Source organism: Chanos chanos, chromosome 11, assembly GCF_902362185.1.
Source record: "Chanos chanos chromosome 11, fChaCha1.1, whole genome shotgun sequence".
In the NCBI taxonomy this organism is placed as follows: Eukaryota; Metazoa; Chordata; class Actinopteri; order Gonorynchiformes; family Chanidae; genus Chanos; species Chanos chanos.
In genome coordinates this window covers 15299622-15323973 of record NC_044505.1, presented here as the reverse complement: position 1 = coordinate 15323973, position 24352 = coordinate 15299622, and the positions used below count along the sequence as shown (strand labels likewise).

Genomic DNA, 24352 nt, shown 5'->3' with positions numbered 1-24352 from the left:
TTCTGGGTTCAACGGTTCGATTGTAATCGGTGTCCTTCAAAAAAAAAAAAAACCTGTTATTGTTCTCGACGTTTTCCTTCTGGGTACGTCGCTTTTCTGTCTGATTCATACCTCGCAACGAAACGAGCTGCATTTGCCAAAGGTAAGAGATTATGTTTTGCAGGTTTTAAAGTGTACCACCCTACATGTAAAAAAAAATATGCTCTCGTTATCTGGAAATGCTTACCCACTAATTCTCTCAGTCCACATGCTGTGTTAGCAGAGATCATTCCAAGAGACTCTATGGTTCTAAACAACAGTAACAACCATGGCAACAAACTGATATAGAGGCCCCTATGGTAAGAACAAACTTGAAGCCTTACAGCTACAGGTCATTCATTCATTCATCCATTCTGATTAGGGTTGCGGGGGGGTGCTGGAGCCTATCCCAGCGCTCATAGGGGAAAAGGCGGGGAAACACCCTGGACAGGTGGCCAGTCCATCGCAGGGCAGACACACAGACAAACACACTCACACACACATTCATACCTAGGGGCAATTTTAGTGTCTCCAATTCCCCTAACCTGCATGTCTTTGGACTGTGGGAGGACACCGGAACTCAGTGATCACTCGATTACATTCACGCTTTCAGCCAAGACTGTTAACAATTTGTAAGGCGTTATCGCCAAGTTTCAACAGGTCTGACAGTTCAAAACACTAAGCGAAATGCTGTGCTTTGGGGTCCTTGTTTACCAACAAATTCGCTCTCAGCATGCGCTGGCTGGATCCAGGTCTTCACGAGTGCGTTCTCAACGGGGCAGGGGTCATCTGGAACAGATTCAAGGGTTATAAACTGTGACATGACAGACCCGTTCTATGGCACCACCCGGTGGTGAAGCCGCTAACAGCATTAAAAGAACTGGTCAGCATGTGACATTCAGTAAAGTATGGTAGATAGTACAAAATACAGATGTGTGTTATTTTATATCCATGTTCAAAGGAACAAAAGATCTAAACAAATGTCTTGCAAATTGCTGAGAACATCCCAAATGTCTGAGACAAAATACACATTAAGGAAGAAATACACCAACACATCATCTCAATTTCATGAATAGCTTTTATATTTAAGTAAAATCTACTTGAATACACTTTGAAACAAGAGTACAACAAAATAGAATATACTTCAAATGTTGAATATACAAACTGGTTCATTCTGAACACAAAAACGTCTTACTCTCTTTCTTCGAATAACTAAGAAAAGCGAAAAATGGCAAAGAACACAGAAAGACAGTGGAGCTGCAGTTGCAGTCAGAACGCATGCTGCCAAAAGACCTTTTTCAGAAACTGTAAGAAACAAAATGGCGGCCTCAGGTTGAGAGTCAGCATAATCAGACCAGAGTTTGTTATACATAAAAAAAAAAAAAAAAAGAAAGTCTGACACATGAATAGACATTTCAGACCTGAGGCTCTGAAACTATAATACAAAAAAAAAAACCAACAACAACAAAAAAAATAATACATGAGGCTGTATTTTTTGTTTTAATAATACTGTGCTTGGTACAGAGTATCAAAAAGAAAAACAAAAAGCTTAGCGCGAAAGCTTGGTGAGTTTAATAACTTTTATCTTTAAAAAAAAATGGAAAAAAAAATTGAACAATTAATCTAAGGCTGCTTTGTTTATTTTATTTTATTTTTTTTCAAATCCGTAAACTGTATAGTAAATATATACAAAGTCCCTTTCATCTCTTCATTAGTTGAAAGTTAGAAGACACTCTCTCTTTCTCTCTCCATAGGATCCTGTGGAAAGCACTGGCACCAAAAGATTAGGTGCAGTGTGTTCACAGTGATAGTCGAAACAAATTGCTGGTTTCGCGTTTGCAATTGCAAAACAAAACGGGGAAAAAAAACAAACAAACAAAAAAAAATACTATACAAGATATTTAAAAAGTCAAAACTTTTTACACTCCCTCAAATGTTCACATTTTGGTTGTTTGTTTCTTTTTATATACAACTAATTTAGTGTTTTGCTTTGTATCGTTAGTGTCTAACTGAGTGGAGAAAAAAAAAACACAATGAGAACTTTAGTGTTTGCTCTGGTCCCTTCTTCCTACTCCGCTCAAGTGAAACGAATTCATCCGTGTTTGTTCTTATGCCGTGATGGATTTCATCTGGAAAGACTCAGCACTTGATTCAAACTGCGGTTTCTAAAACTGGTTCTCGGGTACAGATCCAGTGCGAACGGGGTCTCTGCATAAACTGGATTGAGCTCTCTGAAGTCACTTGGACTGATTTCGTTATTCCAAAAAAAAAAAAAAAAACGTAACCAAATTTTGAAATCTTTTGAAAATGGTTCAGGCTTAAAAGTTTCAGTTTGTCCTTTCTGAAACCAAATCCCGCATCTCAACGTTGCTGATTTCTGACGCAGCAGAGAGGGAGATCGGAGATGATGGGTGTTTGTCAGTTTCGTTAAAGTTCACTCGTCAGCGTCCTTCTCCGTTCTTAGCTTTCCGGTTCCTTCACTTCCAACGTCGTCGTTACGGATTCTGTCGCCACCTCTGCCTCCTGCGTGACCACCTCTTGCTCGGTTTGGGCCTGGACTGTCGGCGTCTGAACCGGAACCGTCTGGACCACCACAGTTTGCTCCGTGCCGCTTTCCGATTTGGACTCTGGGCTTTTCACCACGGCGCTGATGACCCCGGTGTTCGACTGGTTCGGCTGAATCTGAATCTGGACCTGGGCCTGGACCGGAATGGAGACGGGAACCTGGGCTTGGCTCTGGATCGAAACCGGAACCTGCGCTTGGGTCTGGACCGAGATGGGAACCTGGGTCTGCGTCTGCACTGGGTTCTGTTGGGCCGGAACCGCCAGCCTCACCACCTGCGTGCCCGGTGCCACGGAAACCGGGGTGATGGCTCTGAGTGCCAACGGGGCGCCCACGAGGTTGATGCCAGCTGGGGTGCCCCCGACTCCCGGTTTGGCCTGTAGTTGGCACTGAGCGACCTGGGTGGCAGGGATGGTGATGATTTTGGCGAGCTGGACGGTGATCTTGTCTCCGTTCTCTGCCGTGGCCGGCACCATCGTCGGCATGGTCTGGATGAGAACCTTGGGCGCGTTGGCTCCGGTCGCCGTGCCGACGCTGGTGGGCGCCGTGGTGAGCAGGGAAGGGTTGGCCGACTGTACGGCCACGGTGGAGATCTTCTGACCCAGGGAGGTTGTCATGACGACGGGGACTTGCATGGCAACCCGCACAGTCCTACAAGCATAGGAAAAGGGACAAACAGAAAACACTCAGTACTTAAATCACTCCACACAACATTTATTTAAACAAAGCTTTCATCAAGACACGATGAAAAGATCCATCTCTGATGATTATCCATTAGTCTCCACACTATAAGAAAAAAACATATGAATCACTGAGTCGGTAAACTCAGACTGGTCTCGTCCACTCTTGTGCTGGTTACCTGGGTGCGTTGGCATTGGTTAGAATGGTGCCATGGGACGGCTGGGTCTGGGATGCGTCCGTCGCCGTGGAGACCGTAACTATGCGTTGGACGGGCGTTGCTGTGAGTGTGCCCTTGGCTTTGGGCGTGGCGGACTGGACCAAGGTCCTGCCGGCACCCCTCAGGATGGAAGGGGTTTTGGAAAGGTCAGAGGTCAAGAGCGTCTCCGAAGAGGGCGGAACGCGTTCGTAGGACTTCTCCGTCCCGCCGAGGTCCTCTCCGCTGGGATCCGACTTGTCGTCGTCGATAACGACGATATCTTTGGGCATCTCTTTGAACTGGTACACAAGTCTCTGTCCCTCTACCTTAGCCAAAATACCCCTCTGATAGTAATACCTGCCAGAAAGAATGGTACAAGATGAAAAGGTGAGAGATATGAGGGGGAGAGGGAGGCAGAGAGAGAGAGAGAGAGAGTACCTGACATTGATCTGAAGACTTCATGGCACATACCGATAAAACATAAAATACCAGATTTAATAAAAATGTATCTCTCATAACTAACACATACCCACCGTGCTTCAGAAGACAGACGCCTCTGTGTGAAAATGACTGATAAAGTTTCACCAGACTTCAAACACACACACACACACACACACAAACAACCTACCTGAGGGCCCGGCCCATGGTCTCGTAGTTCATGTCGGGTTTGTTCTTGTGTTTGCCCCACAGTTTGGACACGGCCTTGGAGTCGACGAGCTTAAAGATGCCTTTCTCCCGCTGAGTCCATTTGATGTACCTGGGACAGGTGTTCTTATCCTGCAGCAGGTCCAGCAGGAACTCCCACAGGTACGTGGTGCTGCCTGCACCGCGACACAAAAAAAGGACACACGTCAATCACATACATGTCACACGCGCGTCAGTCACACACATCGCTTATTTAACACGAGCAGGAAACAGGCCTCATAGAACTGCTACATCCATACAACATACGTTCAAACACTCTTATGTCACGCCTAATACAAGCAGTTTAAGCTAATACAAGCACATTTCGATGTCAAAAGTGATTCTAATGAAAATATAGCTCCTATGGATGTTAAGATACATCTTGTAGTGGAAAGTTATGAGACCACACAGTACGTAAATGAACTTTACGGAGCGTGGAGAGAGAGGGGGACGATACCAAGATTCGGTGTGCGTGCTTTAAACAAGAGATAGTAAATTTACAGAGAAGGACTGGTGAAAGCAGAAACACACCTTTGCCCTCTCTGGCTTTCTTCTTAATGCCCAGGTCAGGAGAACCGTTCGACACGGCGCTCTGAGGCGTTTTGGGTTTCCGTCCAGCTGGAAGACAAAAAAACAAAAACAAAAAAACAAAATATAAACAAACAGCGCACAGAGATGTAGCATGTAGCATGTTCCACACATTCACAGTGATTTTTTTTTAATGTACACAGTCTACAGCAGCCTGTGCCAGCTGGAGATAAAACTACACTCCCTGATTGACCAAAGTGCAAACACATACAGTGTTTGCCAAGAGACGTACAATCAAAGGGTTGCCACTAGAGGGCGCACACGGTGATGGGAAAATGAATATGTGGGGTATTTCCATCTGTTCCTGGGATAAGAGAGCGTGTGTGTGTGTGTGTGTGTGTGTGAGAGAGAGAGCGTGTGTGTGAGAGAGTGTGTGTGTGTGTGTGTGAGAGAGAGAGCGTGTGTGTGAGAGAGTGTGTATGGGTGACTGTGTATGAGTGTGTGTGAGAGCATGTGTAAGTGTGTGTGTGTGTGTGTGTGCGCGCGCGCATGTATGAGTATGACTGTGAGTGAGTGAGTGAGTGAGTGTGTGCGCGTGTGTGAGCGCATGTATGAGTATGACTGTGAGTGTGTGAGTGTGTGTGAGCACGTGTGTTTTTCTCACATTTTCTCCTCTTGCTGCGTTCACTCTCCAGTACCTCAGGCTCTTCTATAACTGTGACCACATCCATGTGCTCTGTGTCCTCAGTGCTAACCTCCACCACTGTCTCCGTCAGCACATCCGGCCGCATCGCCGCGTGCAGAAACTCCGGCGTGTTTACACAGGGAGGCACAAACACTTCTACACACACACACACACACACACACACACACACAGAGAAAGACACAGACGATCAAGAATAATACACATAAATATATATTGGAAAGCATTAATCCATGCAGTGTCTTTGTGTGTATTATAATAACAGTTCTTCAGGCTGGCTAGACATTAGTCACACATAATGCACAGACACTTCTACACATACGAGAAAAAGAACCAGAAAAGATGAAGACAAACATACATACAGTGGGCGATTTGTAGGGGGAAGGGGGGGATGCCATCTCCCTTGTTAGCAAAATAACCAGAATGCATCCCCCTTGTTAACCTGCCATCCCCCTATATACTCTATAGTATACAGGGGGGGGGCCATCCCCGCTGTTAAAAAAATAACAGATCACCTACTGCATACATACATGTATACACAAACATCCAAAAACAGCCTGTGCACACAGAACTCACACTTTAGGTTTGCGTACTGTCGTTAGGTATTCGACATACGGTGCATCATGAGTGAGGGGGAGAAATCCTCTCATGGCTGTCCTTTACAGTTCAATTCTGAAAACGTTCTGAAACACGTAACGGCAGCGCGATGTTCCGAAGGACGTCAAATAAACCATAAATCGGCGACGGCACGGTGACCCGCGGGTCCTCCGACCGCGAGGCCCGCGTTAAGAGACGGCGCGGAGAGTCGAGCGCGACACGGGCACGACACTGCACATCCACCTCCTGCCCTCTGACATGACATATGAGGAGAGAAGGGTGGGGGTGTGCTGCTGTTAGACCTCTATTCAAGAGGCCACTGATCAGCAAAGAGTGTCCGTAAAAGTGGGGTGAGGGGGTCTCAATCCTAAAATACAAGTGGAACTCAGCAAAGGGGGGGGTGGGGGGGGGGGGGGACAGCTGAGGTTCAGTGCGGTATCCAGACGGACAAGCATCTTGCCGTCCCACGGTCTTAAATACACCGCTACAATCGACAGGGCCGGGGAAAAAAAAAAAAACCTGCGAGTGTCTATTCACGGCCAGAGGGAGGAACACTGCACGCAGCTCACAGAGAGACACCCCCCCCCGGGCGAGATTCCAAGTACGCGGTTTGGTGACTGACCCGGTTAAGTCAACTCAGAGTAAGTAGTAAACCTTCGGATGAAGCCCTATGGCTTCATGCTCCTAGCAAAGCAAAGCCACAGGGCTCTTTCATTAGGAGGTTTCCTGGTTACTCTGAGTTAATTTAACCGGGTGAGTCACTAAACCACGAACTTGGAATATCCCCCAGGACGACAAGATTTTTTCAGTATGCGAAACTGAAGGAGGAGTCTGAGGAAAGACCAACTCAAACCCATTTACAATCACAGCAATAACAGTCTCACACTCGAGTTGAGCGACACTTACGACTATCAAAGCCATTACAACCACTCTCAGAGCCATCTTCTTCACACCACTCTTAATCACGCTTAATCTTAATCCTTTAGATTAGGCATAATCCAGATTATAACAGTATGATTTGCACGGGTAGGTGGTTTGACTTTTCCCGGGGTGGGGGGGGGGGGGGGGGGCGGTGACAGATCGGCGGTGGTTACCTGGACTGCGGTCTCCTCTCAGGCTGGAGGGGGAGTCCATGCGGAGTAAAGCTTCAGCCGCCTCGATGGTCTTATCTGAACAGTGCACGTTAGAGCCATGAACGGACGCCTCCACTGCAAACAGAGAAAAGGAAACAGAAAAGTTCTTCAAACCTCCACAAAAGGCCTTTAGTGCAGTATAAACCAGACAGTGCTGTTGCTTTATGTTTCAGCTGTGGGGTGAATCATGAGCAGTATCGTATCGTTACTATGACTGACTTGAATACAAACATCCCCGAACTGTTGCGTTAAAATGCATTTGCATTCATTTGATCACTAGAGGGCGCCATCTCCTCCCTTGTACGGATTGAGCTCATGTAAATCTACAGATGATTTGTCTACATTAAATCACACACACTGAATTCCTATTCCAGACAATAAGGGAGTTTGAGATGTTTAAGGACAAAAGAAAGATGCAGCCGCCCGGTGATGAAAATGCCACCCAGTGGCGGGCGGGCGGGGGGGGGGGGATTTTTGTCTGTGAATGTCTTTAGTGCCATGTCTTAATGGTAAAATTAATATTTATCCAAAACTGCAACTAACTAGGTAAACCTGAGCAGGATTTGATGGTACAAAATAGAACGGCGCTATAGGTAGAACAGATCTATTAGGACATTTTTTAAACTGGTAAAAACCATTCCAGAATTACACAACATTCTCCAGAGACCTCTGTGGGTACTCGTGTCTGCGTGGTAGAGTCCATTTGTCAGGCTTTGACACCACAAAAACAAGTTGTTTGGCATGTGTGAAAAGCCACCTGACACTTAAATGAGTCTTTTCAAGTCAGCTCACACTTCAGGTCCCATTCATTTACATTCACAAGTCTGTACACACACACACACACACACACATACACTTCCAAACAGGGTTAGAGATTTCTCTTTATGCAGACTGATGTGAACGGAACCTAGTGTTGCTAACAGACTTTATTTTCTTATATCTACATTTAAGTATATATCAAAGGGATGTTTGTGAGGTTGCTACCAACTTGTGTTCTGTGCAAGATTTCATTTAAAATCTCACAACGGGAGGAAAAAAAAGTGTAGCAAAAAGTGTGTGCGCGCACACACACACATACACACACACACACACACACACACACACACACACACACACACACACACACATACACACGCACACACATACATACACACACACATACATACACACACACATACATACACACACACATACATACTCATACACACACACACAAACATACACATACACACACACACAAACACTCACATACATACACACACACACACACACACACACACACATACATACACACACACACACGCTCCTTCTTCGTAAACCTGCTGACTTAACACCCACCTTCAACTTTGTAGTTACTATGGGGAAGAAAAAAAAAAGAAAAAAAAAAAAAGATGTTTCCCAGAATCACATATACTCATTGTGGACAGCTCTTAAGACTGGGTGGGGGAAAGCTGATCATAGATCAGTCTTTAAGGTAAAAAGACCAGAGCAGTCTCTATGTGCTTTACTTTCATTCTCTCACTGCCTTCTCCTGTTCAGAATGATCACTTTAGCCAAAGCCACCTGTCTATGTCAATCCAGGCAGTCACCTCTCCTGTTACCCCTGCTCCCTAGCCATGTTTGGCTATCTGTGTTTGTCACTGCACTGAAGGGGCTATCTTTAGGCGTTGACACACACACACACACACACACACACCTAGTGCCCTCTTCATAACCAGCGTGTTAGGGCTACAGCACTCATAGGCTGAACTGCCCTTGAATCCAGGCAGAAAAATTAATAATAACTACCATCAGCTGTTTCTATGTTTCTAGTGTTTTGGGCTCTTTGGGCGTTTTTGCCCTCCTAAAATAAATAAACAAATAGAATAACGAAAAGACAGGAAAAAAAGAGAGGAAGAGTATAAAATTATTTGCTAAAAAAAAAAAAAAAGAGTGTGTGAAAAACAGTACTTGTCTAACAGTACTAATGTCTATATATTATGCGTGTTTAAATTAATTCTCATGACACATGGCAGATGCGTGACGGACCAAAATCATGGACAGATCAACAAGTTCATGATGCTGTGTTATCATTGTGTATCAGTTCCCAAGGACCGTATTTTTAGTTTTGATAGTTACGTATGTTACATTCACAAACTTTACGTTCAATATTCTCTTGTAAAACGGTAAAACTGATCAATGTAAACAAGTTTAAACGTTAACATTTAGTTTTTAACATAGCTAATAGTTTATATCGTTGACATAATTCGATAATAACGGACGAAAACTGTAGCACTATTTAACGGACCCAAGAACGACAGTCCAACGAAAAGTAGTGCTGCCAATTACGACTTCCGTGTTTACACTCTGAAACCTTTCCCTCCAGTTCTATCTGAAGACGCTCTAAAAGCTTCCTGCCACTCAATCCCCGCCCCGAATGTCATTGGATAGATTTCTGGTCAACGCCCCACACATCAGAGACGTCTGTTGGCCGAAGAGCAGATTTCGAACTATCCTTGAATTTAATTTGGCAACCCGACAGTCACTCAAAAGATTTGCCCGCCTCGTTGAATTACAATGCTTCCGCCATCACATTAGCTCCAAATACCCCCTAAATCTCCTAAGAAATATAAATATGTTAATGTGTATTAAATGTGAACGTGGACTCTAGGATAATTCATTTTAATACGCCAAATGGTCAAATAAAAAGGTTTTTTTTTAAAAGCGGCGTCCTAATGCAGCTACACAAAGAGCTTGTTAGGTCGCCAAAATGTGGGTATCAGGAAAGCCGTGCGACCACGCTTAGATAACGGGACAACTGCGACATTTAGTAACCCAGAATTACAATACTGACAACGAATAATTCCGACATTCAACATTAAACTGAATATTAACTCAAATTACAGTGTCTGTACATTACAATCATGTTTTTTTCATAACGGTCTAATATTGCAGCTGTGTCGTTTAGTGTCATTAACTGACACGAAATAACAAATAAATAACATTTATTACAGAAAAATGTGATATTTTAAAATCCAAAAATAAACTAATCTAAAACGTAACGTGACAAATAGTGCCTTTCCACTGTGCATTTAAAGGATAAAAATAAAACGGTGCCCTTCCGACTCGAGACAGCGTGGCAAAGACGTAGGACAGACAACATCGCTCACACTTCCTGGTTTCAAATCGGCGCACCACCTCCAAAAAGCAAACCCGTTATTTAAAACCTTTCGGCTTAAGCAAGATACTATTTACGCTATGCAAATGAAACAGCGTGCACACCTCGCTCCAATGTTGCAGCATGCAAAGTCAAACTCTACTTTAAAACTATCTAAAGAAGCCGTGAAGAAAACACAGAAACGCCATGCAGCTTGCCAACCAAGGTGATTACTTCCTGATTTGCCCTCCATTACTTCATCAAACAACTTCACAGGGTTGCGCGCCGCGACCAACACACCGCTCGCAAACCATTAAACCAGCCCAAACTGGCGACGTTAAAGCAACGTTTCTCTTACGTTACCTGCTCTGATAAGCAGATCGAGTTGGTTAGCGGGTCCCTCATGCAACGAAGTCGCCATGTTTCGTCCAAAGGTGCAGATTCACATTGACTTACATTAGAAACGCTCGGAGAAGCCACACATTTGAGATCACTCCGCCTCCACAGGAAATCTCCGCAAAAATCAGCCAAGCACGCAGTACACCGCGGGCCGACCGAGATCCTTCCGCGACACTCACTCTCTCTCTCTCCGTCGCTCGCTCACACACACACACAGGAAATCCTCCGCACTTATTACGTCCAGTTTACGTCAACAGGAAGAAATGGATTCGCCCGTCTATGCTCCCGCTATCAACTCATTTCTATTTTTATGTCGCATTCAGTCTAACAAACAGGTACTGCATCAACGGTGACAGTCACTGAGCTTCGCAAAGTCAGCGACAAACAGTTCGAGCTAATTAACAATAACAGCGTCTTATCTGGTGTTGTCGATATCAAGGAGAACAAAAGAATCAGCACCATTGGTAAACACGCGTCTATTCAAAATAAAGACGCGCTATCCGTTTCCTCTTAAAGGCGAATCAAGCTACTGCAGTGACGTTAAATGGTTGTCTCGCACGGACCCGTTTTCACAATAAAACGATTAAAAGGCGTTATTAAGCTAACAATGGCTTCTTTTTTATTTCAAGTTCAACACCATTCTGTAAAGTTTTCTTGTAACTTCTGAGTTACTTGTCTAATCCCCACTAAGAACCCTTCAATTTCTTGTATTAAATTTTGTGTAATTTGCCACTGTGCCCACTTTTCAAGGACGGTTGTTTTCACTGATTTTCTCAATAGCTGCACATTTTTAAAAAAAGCAGAATAGCAAGTAAAAAAAAGTAAAAAGCCTATTAAGTATTAATAGAAGACATGAAGTGATGACAATATATTAAACACTTTCACACTGAACCGACGTTCGTCTCATCACTTTTTTTCCACTGTCGAAAAAAAAGTTGTTCAAAAGAATGATCAAATTTGCGTAAGAATCTTTTGACAGATCTAATGGGGACTTAAATCTTTACGATTGTTTAGATGATAAAATACAATCACTGGCTCTGTGTAGTAAGTTTTCGTTTCTCGAAGGGGTAAAAGTAACGGTTTGATATTTTGGATCCCGATAGAGGCATACCAAGAATAGCCACAAGGGGGCGATATGAGAATGGATGTAACTGAACAACTCTTTTAGCACACGGATTAAAGACGAGAATCTTTTCCTTCCTCCTGATAGAAGCTGCCCCTAACTAAATCCTAACTACAACTACTTCAGGAGAAAACAGCCGAACCGATGTCAGATCAGTATAAAATGACCAGTCCATTGTTCCTCTAATTCTGAAGAGCTAAAGAACTGTGTTTAATGATTCTCACAAGTTTATAATTCAATCTATATGGGCAATTAATCCAGAAGCGTTTGAGCATCACAGTCAGATGTGAAAATGTAAGAGAAAAAGCATGCAATGAGTGCAATAAATAAATAAATAAATAAATATGTATGTGTGTAAATATATATATATATATATATATATATATATATATATATTTATTTATTTATTTATTTATTTTTATGTATATTTGTGTGTGTGTGTGTTAAAATGAATGTACTGAAAATGAAAAAAGTCCATAATTATTAGTGATTACTGAGCAGGAGAACTGAGACCATTTTACTTATATCCTAAATGTTCAATGTGTTACTCTCATAGGCACAATCCTTTTACTTTAGTACATTTGAGTGAGAACTTGTGCATTTTGCATGCGTTTGTTTGTGTGAGCACTGGCATACAGGTGTGTGTATGTGAGTGTGTGTGTGTGTGGGAGAGCACGTGTCAGAGAGTCAGTGCCTGACAGTATCTTCATTTTGTCGGTGCGTGTGTGCGTGCGTGTGTGTGTGTGAGCACGTGTGCGCGCGTGTTTCAGCGATCTTCACCTGTTTCCACCACCTCTGTCTCCACCTCCTGTTCCTCGGCCACGCCCTGCATCAGGTAAGTCTCGTCGTCGTAGACAAGCACCTGGGCGGCGAAGCACTGCTCCAGCCGGGCGCTGGGCACCGGCTCCACTATCACGGCCGGGTACTCCATCTCCATCTCCACCTCCCCCTCCACCTCGCCAGCACACGCTGCCTCTTCCTGCAGGCAGAGAGACGTGTGTTTGGACTACAAATCCCAGAATGCTCCTATATTATGACATTGTTTTAATGCTGAGCTGTGTGGAGGGAAAAAAAGAAAGAAAGAAAAAAAAAAGAAGAAAGAAAAAAAAAAAAAAAGTCTTTTCCTTCGAGGGCTTTCAGTCGGAGCGGCGGCGTAGCATGTTGAAACCATCAGTACTGTTCTAATGTGGGCTCTTCTCTTAAAGTCACGCAATCAAGTTTCAGTTTTCATCTTTATGATCATCATACCTTACAGCATATCGAAAAGCATATCCATAAATCCAACCAGTGCAACAAGCACATCACAAAACAGTACAAATATTACTTCAGACGAGTAAGACCAGACAGTGTAAATATAAAAGACAGCCCAGGCAATACAGTGCAAGCATAAAGACAGAGCAAATGAAACCTGCAACAGCAGTGCTGCACAACAGTGTATGCAATGACAACAACAACAACAACAACAACAACAAATAACGGCATATTCAAGTGTCTATGTGAACTGTTTATAAGCATGTGTAAAGTTAGATTCTATATAGTAGTTTTTTTTTAACAACTATATTAAATGTGTTAAAAAGAACGGTCAGTGGTAGACAGTTACAGCCATAAGTGTTGTGCAGATATTACAGTTTGTCCTGCGGATATTAAGACTGATGATTAGTCATAAGAGCGTGAGGGAGTGTGAGAGTGTGTGAGTAACTTGATTAATTAAATCACAGTATTTCTTGGTCTCGTTGATGTTCTTACCTGTTGGGGGTCCTCCACTGCAGTGACATACTCCTCTACTGCTCCACCACTGTCAACAAGCACCACCGACGTCATCACTCATTCCCTGAGGACTCCAAACCTCTGCTGCCCCCTTTGTCTGCTGCCACCCAGTGGAGGCCTGCGATACTGCAGCCTTAAAGAACGCCTGAGAGAAAGAGAGAGGGAGATGGGGAAAAGAGAGAGAGAGAGAAAAAGAAAGACGGAGAGAGAGAGGGAGATGTGCAGAGGCAGAAAGAAAGAGAGAAAGAATCAAGACTCAGTCCAAGTCACGGCTGACTTTTCACACTCTCTCTCTCTCTCTCTCTCTCTCTCGCAAACCGTTTAACGCACTGTTCTCAGCGCTGTAAGAGAACACGCCCCTCTTTAGAGCTTAGTCACTCAGGAAAACCTCGTGCATGATTCAGCCTCATTCGAATTTCTCCTCCTGCTTTAACTTCTACTGGCAGAAAAAAAAAAAAAGAAAAAAGCACAGGAAATATTCTCCCGCTCTGAGCGAAAGAGGAACTGCACAACCATAACAGGAAGGGCTTCAATTACCCTGCCTGTCTGCTCGGCCTGTCTGGAGACAAACAGGATCCATAGCAACAGTCACCTGAGGCCACAGGAGAGAGAGTGCGAGAGAGAGAGACTTTGGCTTTTAGAAGCCTGGTTCCTAGAGTTCCGAGCCGGAATTCTAGAACTCCTCGCCCGACCCGTTTCCGTGACGACCACCCCCCCCCCCATCCCATCCGATCCCGCCCCGCCGCTCGGGAACGACTTCTAAAATTCCCAGCCGCTCTTTCTAAAACCGCTTTCGCGGCCTTGTCAAAAATCTCAAACGGCCATCCGATTTCCCACGAAAGCGTCCCAAGACATCAGCCTCTGGTTTTTAATGACGGTTAGGGTTCTGGGGGAGGGAGGCACGGAGGTAGGAATCGATGGGTGGACGGAGTGAGTGAAGGGGGACTGGCAGGCAAAGCCCTCTGAATTATTAAGAGCACTCAGTATACGAGATTGCTGAGCGGAGCCAAAAAGCAGGCACAAACCACGCTGCGATAATACAGACCGAACAAAACGACGGTTTCCTCCTGGCGTAATCGCCACGACGACTCTTTAGCCAGGCCCCAAAAAAAACGATCTGCAGATATCAAGCCGTGCTGTTTGTAACATTCGGATGACTCTATTGGATTACACTGCGGTTACAGAGTAACAAACCGATACAACATAAAGCTGATATAATCTACTACATCACAATGAAGTTTACCTGTTACGCCATAATCCAGATTATAAGGACGTGCTTATTCTCCTCTTCTATGATGCGACAGTGAGATGCCTGTTTTTCTATTTGGTCGTAATCAAGTGATCCAAAGACAAGGCAATGCCTCACATACTGACAAAATGAGGTTAGTCTATAAGCAGATAAAATTATATCATAATTACCATATTGCCACAAACCATTTTAAATCGTAGTTCAGTCAGTCCCTCGCACAATCATTGAGTGTCTCAGTCACATCTCATGGAAAGGTACAAATACACAAACTGATTTCAATTCAGACGAGCCAAAAATAGACTGGCAAATCAAAGAACGCTCAGAAAAGGAGAAGCCTCCCAACCAATGAGTAAACAGCAACTTTAAACGTTCAAATGAAACAAACAAAAACACTTCCAAAAAACCTTTCCCTCTTTTGAAAATTCTCTTGAGGGCTTGCGAACGAAACACGAATACGGCATTTGACTCACCGACATGAATCTAAAAGCCCTTTTTCTCAAAGTCATTTTGGAGAGCGGACGGTACCAGCGGACTCGCAGAGCAGACATGTGGTCTGAGACAGCGCGCAGGGAACTGCACGCTAACTAGTTTCACTTCGTCAAACGACCTTGTTCTTCTGACAAAATGCATCTAAACGCAAGCGTTTTTGGTCCTTCCCTTTTCTAATACGAGAGGAAATCCAAAGTTCTTCTTTAAGAAACTGCTAAAGGTTTTTTTTTGTTGTTTGTTTGTTTGTTTTTTTAACTCTTCCCGTGCGTTTGTATAAAGCAAGCAACCAACATGAGAATTTTTTTTTTTGTTTGTTTTAGAACAGACGGTGCATCTGATCTTCTCTCGTATTTTCACTTTTGCCCGTCTCACATTCAAAGCCTCACGCTCCAGACAGACAAGAGCGACAGAGTCTGGCTTGACTGGAGCACCTCCAAAACTTTTTTTCCCCCCATTTAATTCACTGCAGGCTCTAATATTTGAAGTGGAGTCGACGGAGAGTCACGTGGTCTGTGAAGGAGCAGAGAAGGGCGTGACACTTCTGTGTTATGAAGTTTGACTGAAGTTTGGCCACAACACTGTCCTCAACACACACACACACACGCAAACACACACACGCAAACACACACACGCAAACGCACACACACACACACAAACACACACTGCATACTCTAATGCAGAAACAGCATCACGCTCACATTTCTCTCATTCTTTCTATACTGACAACTTGTCCATAAACAAGTCTGTGCCTGAACAAGGGAAACAGGTCAGTGTGAAAATTGACTTTTTTTTCTTTCTTTTTTTTAAACTTTTTAATCGCTTTAGTGCCAAAGAAATTACTAAAAGAAAAAAAAAAACACAAAAAAAGGAGCCCAACACAAACCACGCTGCTAATCAGCAAACAGATACATATCAGTCTGCGTCTGTGACGTCCCCGCCGTTACAATAATATCTCTTTATTTCACTTACCGCGGGGGAGTTAAGGTACTAAAACAGGTGAGCGCATTTTTCTCTTCGTCAAAAGTGTCTTTTCGTATCCGGTTGGCCGAGGACGGTCCCGCTTGGAAGCTGCGGGCGGACAGCGTTCCCAACTCCATTAGGAGTTCCAAACACTTCCCAAGGAAACATTCCGCAGCGTTCCCGACCGCGCGAGCCTCCTCCTGCCTTATCCGCCTTGCCTGTCCTTATCGTAAACGGCCGCATTCCAGCGAACGGAGCGAGGCTGCCTTAACGAGCGGAGGGGTTTTGTTTTTTTTTTTAGCCCGGCTGGGTTTTTCAGAGAGGATGGTTCTCGGAGAAAGTCCCCAGGGTCAAGGAGAATGCACTGCTTTCTTTCTTTCCCTTAGCTTCTCACTCGCTCTTCACTCAATCCCCCTCTCTCTCTCTGCGTCTCACTCTTTCCATTTCTCATTCTACCTCTCCTCCACCCATGCCTCCTTCTCTCTCCCTCTCTCTCTCTCTGTGTCTCTGTCTCTTGGAGGACAGTGGTTAGGGTGAGGCGGCGTGCGTTTGGGGGGGCGACTAAGCAGTTTCGGAGCCAGCCCTGTGTCACATGGGCAGCCTTTTCTGAGGAAGCGTCACATGATCGTCCAACAACAAGGCTATTGTGCCCATCACTGGCCCCCGTGCGAACGCGACGTTCCACCTTTATGCACACACACACACACACACACACACACACACACAACTTACCACATACTTGCTCCACCCTCTAACTCACGTTACTGTGAGGAAAAGCTTACTCATTTCAGACCAAGACGTCAGATGAAAACAGAACACAGCTGGCATTCATAAGATACACACACACACACACCTAAAGACTAAATGACCAACCTGAGTCACGTTATTTCACCAAGACAGACAGAGCAATTTCTAGGTCTGAATGAAGTTGAGAAGAAATAACACACGCGCGCACACGCACGCACACACACACACAGAGCGTGAATGCATAGTCTGTCTCCCCATCATAAACACATGCGTCTTTGTGTAAAAGCTTAGACAACACCCACGTGCTCATTCCATATTCACCTTAATGCAATTTCACACACAGGCCAATCTTCTAAGACCCTAATGTACAGACACACACACATACACACACACACACACGCTCCTCAACAGACAAACGGAAGCTTAAGACGGATCCATACACAACACACGACGGATGCGGGAATATAAACAGCGCGTTTGGAGACGCCCTTAGGTAAACATCAGTTTAACACACTTTCACACAGACAAAACAAGTTAAACCTTTAAGAGTCACACCCAATAACGGCCCTTTTAGAAAAACGGCACCGTCCAGCGGATACGCACGCGCACGGTTCGGTGAAATGCACATTTTTACGAGAGGCACAGATGGCAAAGAGGCATCGATGTTGGTGCGAACGGCGGTGCCAAACAAACATTTGGTAAAACGCAAACGAAACCAAACAAAACGCGGGCTAAAAAGACACGTCTCTTTCAGTGGACACGACGACCTGATCACGTTTAGATATGGCTCAAGGAGAAAAAAAAATGAATCAAAAATGAAAAAGAAAAAAAAACGAACGCATCAGGCAACTTCTCCGAGCCTTCCACCGAGAAGACGTAGACGACTAACTGACGCGTATCTTTTCACGCTGGTGAACTCTTTCAAGTGCGCGGACTGAAAAGATTGTGTCGCGTTCGGATTTCCTTCCACAGAGCATGTTAAAAATCTTGTTTATTCCTTTGTCCTGTTTATGCAAAGTTCTAAACAGTACACAAAACAAATGGGGAAATAATTAACGTAACTTTATCAAGTGCTTTCCAAACCCAGCACACAATAGAGTTGTTTACAAAAAAAACACAAAGGGACAATCAGATAAATGCAAAGAACACTAAAAAAGAAAACAAAACCATTACACATGTTAGGCTACACGCTATGAACTACACTACTTTCCTTCCTATGTAAGGCAACAGTGAAAGACTTCATTCCAGTATGTAACAGAGTAACCGTGGCCTGACCTACAAAGCCATGGTGGAATTCTATCATGTACAGTGTTTGCCAAAGACCTTTACACCTGGTACAGGTCCCCGTGTGCTTTTGACCGTTCTGAAAAGAACGCGGGAACAAAGGCCTTGTGTTGTAAGGTTCCAAGGTTCCGCAATACCAGCATGCCGTAGAACATTCCCATGCTTTATGTTTTATCGCCCTTCACACACTACCACCCCCCCTCCCCACAAGCTCCCCGGTCTCCAAGGCAACCGGTCCCACCCTCAAGGCCGGCCTGACCGACTTCCTCGTCGCGGGACGCGGAGCAAACGTTTAAAGAACGTCCTTTCAACGTTTCTTTAAACCTCCCCCCCCCCTCCCAAGAGTCTCAGAAACTGAGTTGTTTTCCATTCCAAAATAAACACCATTCATAACCTGGTATTGTTCCTTTTAAAAGTAACTAAACGGTGCAACACAGAGTAAAATGCAGAACGGGCCGGGCGCATCTAATCAAACGCATCTCCAACTTGTTCTCCAGCACCTAATGGAACGTGTGCATCTAAAACATGTTGAGGCAATATTACAAGAGGCAGATATTCTTAACTCTCATTAGATTAATAATGCCATTCAGTTATCTCACACAATGACAGGAATGCTGTCATACCCTGCGGACATTCTGCTTTGTAATACAGAGAGAGAGAGAGAGAGAGAGAGAAAACATCATGAACCTTAACCAGCTGTACCCTGTTCCTCAGCATGACCAGGACCCTGTGTCTTTGACAGTGCAGAGAAGAGTTTACCATGAGTCTGATTCCTTGGAGTTGAGGAGGGCTGTCTTTACAGGCACCCCTAAGAAACCAGTGGCGTGTCCTTTGTGCTCTGTGGATATTTTAAACATCTGTCTTTTATAACGAGTTTTGTTTTGTTTTTTTAAAGCATTTTCTAAACATGAGTTCGTAGTCGTTTGAAACAGAAAGTCATTCACAAATCAAAATGCGTAAGCTGGGAAGGAAATCAATAAAACCCAGACAGAAGAGGAATGAGGATTTATATGAAAGCCATTCCGATAATCAAGTCATCAGCGTTAATGTGTCTGGAGTTTTGCGGACAGTGTTTCCATGACTTTAAGAGCTCACTGGAGTACACTAGCCTAGCATCGACAGAAGACGCTCCCTAGATCTCTGTTGGGCCTAATATCGTAATAATGAAGAGACACGCTCGCAAACTGTTTGGGTCGACATATTACGGTCCAAATATATTAAAAAACAAAAACAATAAACAATAAACAAACACTGCTTCAACTGAGAGAAAGAACGGGTATTTCCCCTATATCCCGAAGAGAGGAGGTAGCATCAATTAGTAAAGAGACCAAAACAAAGACATCCAGTGTGTTTGTGTGTGTGTGTGTGTGTGTGTGAATAGTGAAAGGAGGAGGGCAATAGCCTTACAACAGCTGAATCTATAGGCCTTGCTACTGAACACAGAACTCTTACATGTATTAGCCTCATCCTGAGTTTTTATCATCTCTGAACATGCATTTGAACTGCGGATACCAGTATGCTATTTCACAGTTTTGCCTACGTTTGCCACAGTGCCGGTATTTCATGTAAATATTAACCACACTGAGGCTTTCACAAGCTACTGCTTTCAAGTTTCTATTTCGTTTTTTAGGGGGGGGGTTTTGTTTAGGCATTTAAGTCTCTCAGTTTCATTTCAGTTTCATAACCCACGTGAAAATGAATGATTAACTGAAAGTAAATGGGGCAATCATATGGTAACTACGAGGTGACTTTGGCCTGAGATTGGAGCTGCGGTCTTCCCGTCATTACAGTATGTTACCGGTTTAAGCGATACCCGTACATGAGCTTTTTATTTAGTTTTATTCCAAACTGTTAGCTGGTGTTGTTTGTTTTCGTTCATTTTTATTTGTGCAAGTCCTGGCTTAAGATGAGTCCTAATGAACATTGGCACATGCCACTTTTTTTCTGACGGGTGCAGGAACGCGCAAGATCAAAGGTCGAGTTGCCCTGGAGTTTGTCACGGACTACAACACTTGGCCAGCCCGTTGCTAATGTGACTAAAACAACTCATAAATGGAGAGGTGACCAAGACATGTGAATGACCAGAAACTAGTACAATGCAACCCCTAGAACTCAATGTACACTACGAGTAGACAGATGGGCTTAAACGTACAGTAATAAAACCCTTGACACAACATCAAAGCTACAGTGGGACTTGAGACATAACTTGACAGTGATAACTGAGTAAGGGACCCACACAAAAAGCAACCCAAAGCACAAAGCGCTCAAACTTGCTATTACACAAATTTGAGTAATACTGACAAACTAACCGCTTCTCTCGGCGGCAATGACGTTATCGCCGATCTCAGAGGTTTACTGTGTTGGAAAATGAGTTTAAAGGCCCTGTTTCTATACATATATGCTCCAAACTTAGACACTTTCAAAAAACAAATGTTATCAGGATACATCTTAACCCAACCAGACGACGCAATGAACATAATGCGCCAACAAGTCAGTTTCCTGGTTAATTATTGAACTACTAATGGAGCAAAATCAATTCACAACAAACGGCAGCTTTCAGATAACATTAGCTAGCTAGCTAGCTAGCTCTCTAGCTAACTAACAAATAGCTAAAAGTGATAACAAGCGTCAATCTCGCAAATTGTCTCGCATTATACGGCACTGCTATGTTTAATTTGGAGATGGGAACAAAACCTACAATCCCGCTATAGCAAATGACAAACTCACGTTATGGGAAAGTTTATCTGAAACATGTTAACTTATTTCGAGTTAAAAGCTAGCGTTGTAACTTACTGAGTGGAATTAGTGCTAGCTTGAGAATGGAAGGAAATAAGCGAGCGGTATGGTTACTGATCCGGAATGCTAATAGAGTAAGAAGTAACGTTATGTACAATAATATGATGAAATTTTACTTACAGATACAACAAAAACATGTGCCCCTGTCACAGAAAGTGTAACTTCGCAAGCCAAGGAAAAAGAATGAAATTACTGGGACCCCTAAGTGGATGATAGCTTGTAGAGCAGTCGCGTTTAAGTGTACGACACAACAGCAATGAGTGGCTAGCTCGTCTGCTATCCAACGCAAAAAACCCTGGCTAAAAAGATCAGACGAATACACTGTCTTGAAGATACAGCCACGGAATTCCCTTACCTTATATCCTCGTTTATGCAAATACGGTTGCAGCTGGTGCAGATTCCCCAAAGGATTAGCATATAATTGTAGTTGGCGCCTCTATGCAGTTATTTTTCTACGGCTATCTATTTCTGTGACATCCAGTAACCTCTCCGTGGGAGAAGCTTGCTAACTGCCTAGCTGGCTAACGCTTGATTGCTATCAAACTGGCGGTCCGTTTAAAGTGCAGATCCGTGAATCTCTTATTTTGTGGCTATTTGAACAAAACGTATTCTCATTTAACTCAACTTTAGACGACACTTCACTGTATTACTAAAAGGAAATACAATGCGGCTTGTTTTGTTTGCGAGCTAAAGATCCAGGTCAAAATCACACAGCTTGCCCAAGACTGACACACAAGCGGTGACGTCACACTGAGCAGCAACAGCTCCCCTCCTTTCCCAGAAATTGTACTGTAGGAGATCGATTCTGCGCTGCCTCTTGCGTGGTCTCAAACATCAGTTCCTTTACAATATAGGTTCCTTTTGCAATCATCAGTAATCAAGCACAAACAAATATTGAAGTCCGTATACACAACATAATTCAGAATTTATGATTTGACGGGGTTTTTTTTTGTTGCAGTCACTATCCGTTTTGATGTCAAAAAGTTTAATGGTCAATATTTGTATAAGAATATTACACGGGCATGATAAGCAATTTCCTCTGTTTTCAACGTTCATCGCAAACCTGAATTACAGTAAGTCACCGTGTTATGTATGTGAGAGTGCAGTCGTGTGTGTGTTTTACTAGCGCCACCTACTGGTCTCACAAATGGCTCAATGAATTATTATGGAGAGTGCTATTTTATATACTGCGTGTGTGTGTGTGTGTGTGTGTGTGTGTGTGTGTGTGTGTGTATGATAGAATGTGGAATGATGTGTGTGTGTGTATAATAGAACGATGACTTCGCTGCAATTAAACACCATAAGGTATTGTTTGATCTCTTTATTTTAATGAAAAACAACTATATAAATATTTTTACACCATCATGAAAATGTGCTCAGATTTACAATGCAAACGATCATCGTAGCCCTCTTAAGAGATGTGTTTACACAGCGTCATGCAAAATTACAGTCAATCTGAATCTCAAATTTAATTTCCAAGGAACGCCGGAAAAAGCATCGTTTTAACTACTTAACTCAAGAATAACCTATGGAAACACCTTATCGTTGTCCTGAAAGTAACACGACAAACACAGAATAAATATATTAATGTATTGCTACATTTACACCAAAGCATAACTCTCCTGAGATGTTGGAGGGCTATGTAACAAAATATAGAACTCTGAGAGGTCATAATCAGAACTAAGGAACTTCAAAACAACACTTATATGGACAGACACATGAATAAATGAAGTAAAAGTTGAGAACTAATTATTTCACAATAAAAGAAGAAAAGAGGAGAAGCAGTCCCACTGTATGTCTGACATAAACTGACGTCAAGAGCATTAAAACTCTTTCAAAACATCAGAAAACCCCACAGCAAGGAACACATGCTGAAATGTACGAATTCATGTCTAGAAATCAAAGATCAGCATACATATTTGTGAATTCAAAAGTTACATCTATTCTCATAGGTCAAGATGTGTGTGTGTGGGGGGGGGGGGGGGGGGGGGTTTCCTTTAATTAAACTGCAATTGTTCATTCGCTCAGAATCTGAGGGGAATTTCCTTGGACTGGTGGGGCATTGTGCAAATCACATAGACAGTTTATAGGGTCACACTTTGCCTCGTGACCAGTCTTCAAGTAAATTACGGCACAAGCAACTGTTATGGGTTTATCAAATAATAGCATTTGTCCTCACGGCAAAGCAAACAAAAATTGCCCGCAACAATCATGAATTAATGTGAAAATGGATTTTTCTTTGAAGATTTAATATTTACTGATTTGGGTAAAACTGGAAATCAACCACGGACGCGAAGACGCAGAAACTGAAACTCTGACCGACTGAGCTAAGAACAAAATGAATGCCTCTTGTGTCCTGAAAAGAATTTTCGAGAAGGCACATCCATCTCACGATTGGACCATGGTCATTGCAGAGTTTACACTTGCAGCAACTGTGGAAAAAAAAAATGAAGACAAATGTTTAGAAATGGATTTCAATGCTCACATGTGGACTCTGGAACTATCAAAACCCTATTCTTAATTGTTTTTTAAAGGCTAATGGTAATCCCTTACACTGATGACCTTGGCCACTACATCAGACTGCAGCCAGTTTTAACGACCTTTGCAGTCTCCATTGATGCTGTGAAGTAAAGGGGGACAGAAAAGCGATGCATTTCATGTTTTCGGTAACTGAAATGTGTGCTTTTTTTTTTTTTTTTACATCATTTTCACATGTGGGTTTCATCTCTTAAGGAGTTTATATTGTTAAGTCTCTGTCAGTACATTAATTACAATTAATTGAATTTTGACATTATTTATTTATTTTATTACTCTAGGTAAACAGAAGTCCTAAATGGTCCTTAATTTTATTTGTGAATAGCTTTGCTGTAAGTCCCAGTCACTTACATGGGAATGTCATGTTACAGCTCTATGCTAATTCAGAAATGGCAAAGGTGAATCAACTGGATATATGTTCTTCATTTCTAACCCTATTGTCCCATTACCTTCAACCGCGGCCACAGCTGGAATGTCCACCAGTTTAATCTCAGTGACATCTGGGATTGTTCTAGCAAGCATTTCTTCTTCTCTCTCAGCCTCTGTTGTTGCTGTGTTCTCCGCTGCCTCTGCTTGGACCTCCAGTTCGGAGGGGAGCGTGTCCTCCACCACGGTGTGACAGGTTTCACATGATTCGTTCTCGTTTTCAACAATCTGGCTTTCTGCAGTGGTTACCTCCATTTCCTCTGATTTTATCACTGCCCCAGTTGTGACATCGTCGGCTGGTGTGGCTTCAGTCTCCGCAGCTGGGCTGTCAGAAACAA

General features: G+C 43.4%; 1 protein-coding gene across 6 annotated transcripts; it reads right to left on the bottom strand.

Moving 5' to 3' along the window:
• Positions 1-1661: 1661 nt before the first annotated feature.
• Positions 1662-21747, bottom strand: elf2b (E74-like factor 2b (ets domain transcription factor)). 6 transcript variants are annotated; one of them, XM_030788071.1, is made up of 10 exons: positions 21409-21747; positions 13508-13673; positions 12542-12740; positions 7065-7178; positions 6273-6274; positions 5335-5476; positions 4674-4760; positions 4087-4279; positions 3441-3815; positions 1662-3232 (listed from the first exon to the last, which is right to left on the bottom strand). In XM_030788071.1, exons 2-10 carry the CDS (start codon positions 13580-13582, stop codon positions 2479-2481), a joined length of 1941 nt encoding a protein of 646 aa, XP_030643931.1. In that variant the 5' UTR covers positions 13583-13673; positions 21409-21747; the 3' UTR covers positions 1662-2478. The 6 variants fall into 6 exon arrangements, with proteins under 6 accessions (XP_030643931.1, XP_030643930.1, XP_030643932.1 ...); XM_030788070.1 differs by lacking the exon at positions 6273-6274 and having other exon boundaries at positions 5335-5511; XM_030788072.1 differs by lacking the exons at positions 6273-6274; positions 12542-12740; positions 13508-13673; positions 21409-21747 and adding exons at positions 6814-6816; positions 10603-10666 and having other exon boundaries at positions 5335-5511.
• Positions 21748-24352: the final 2605 nt, after the last annotated feature.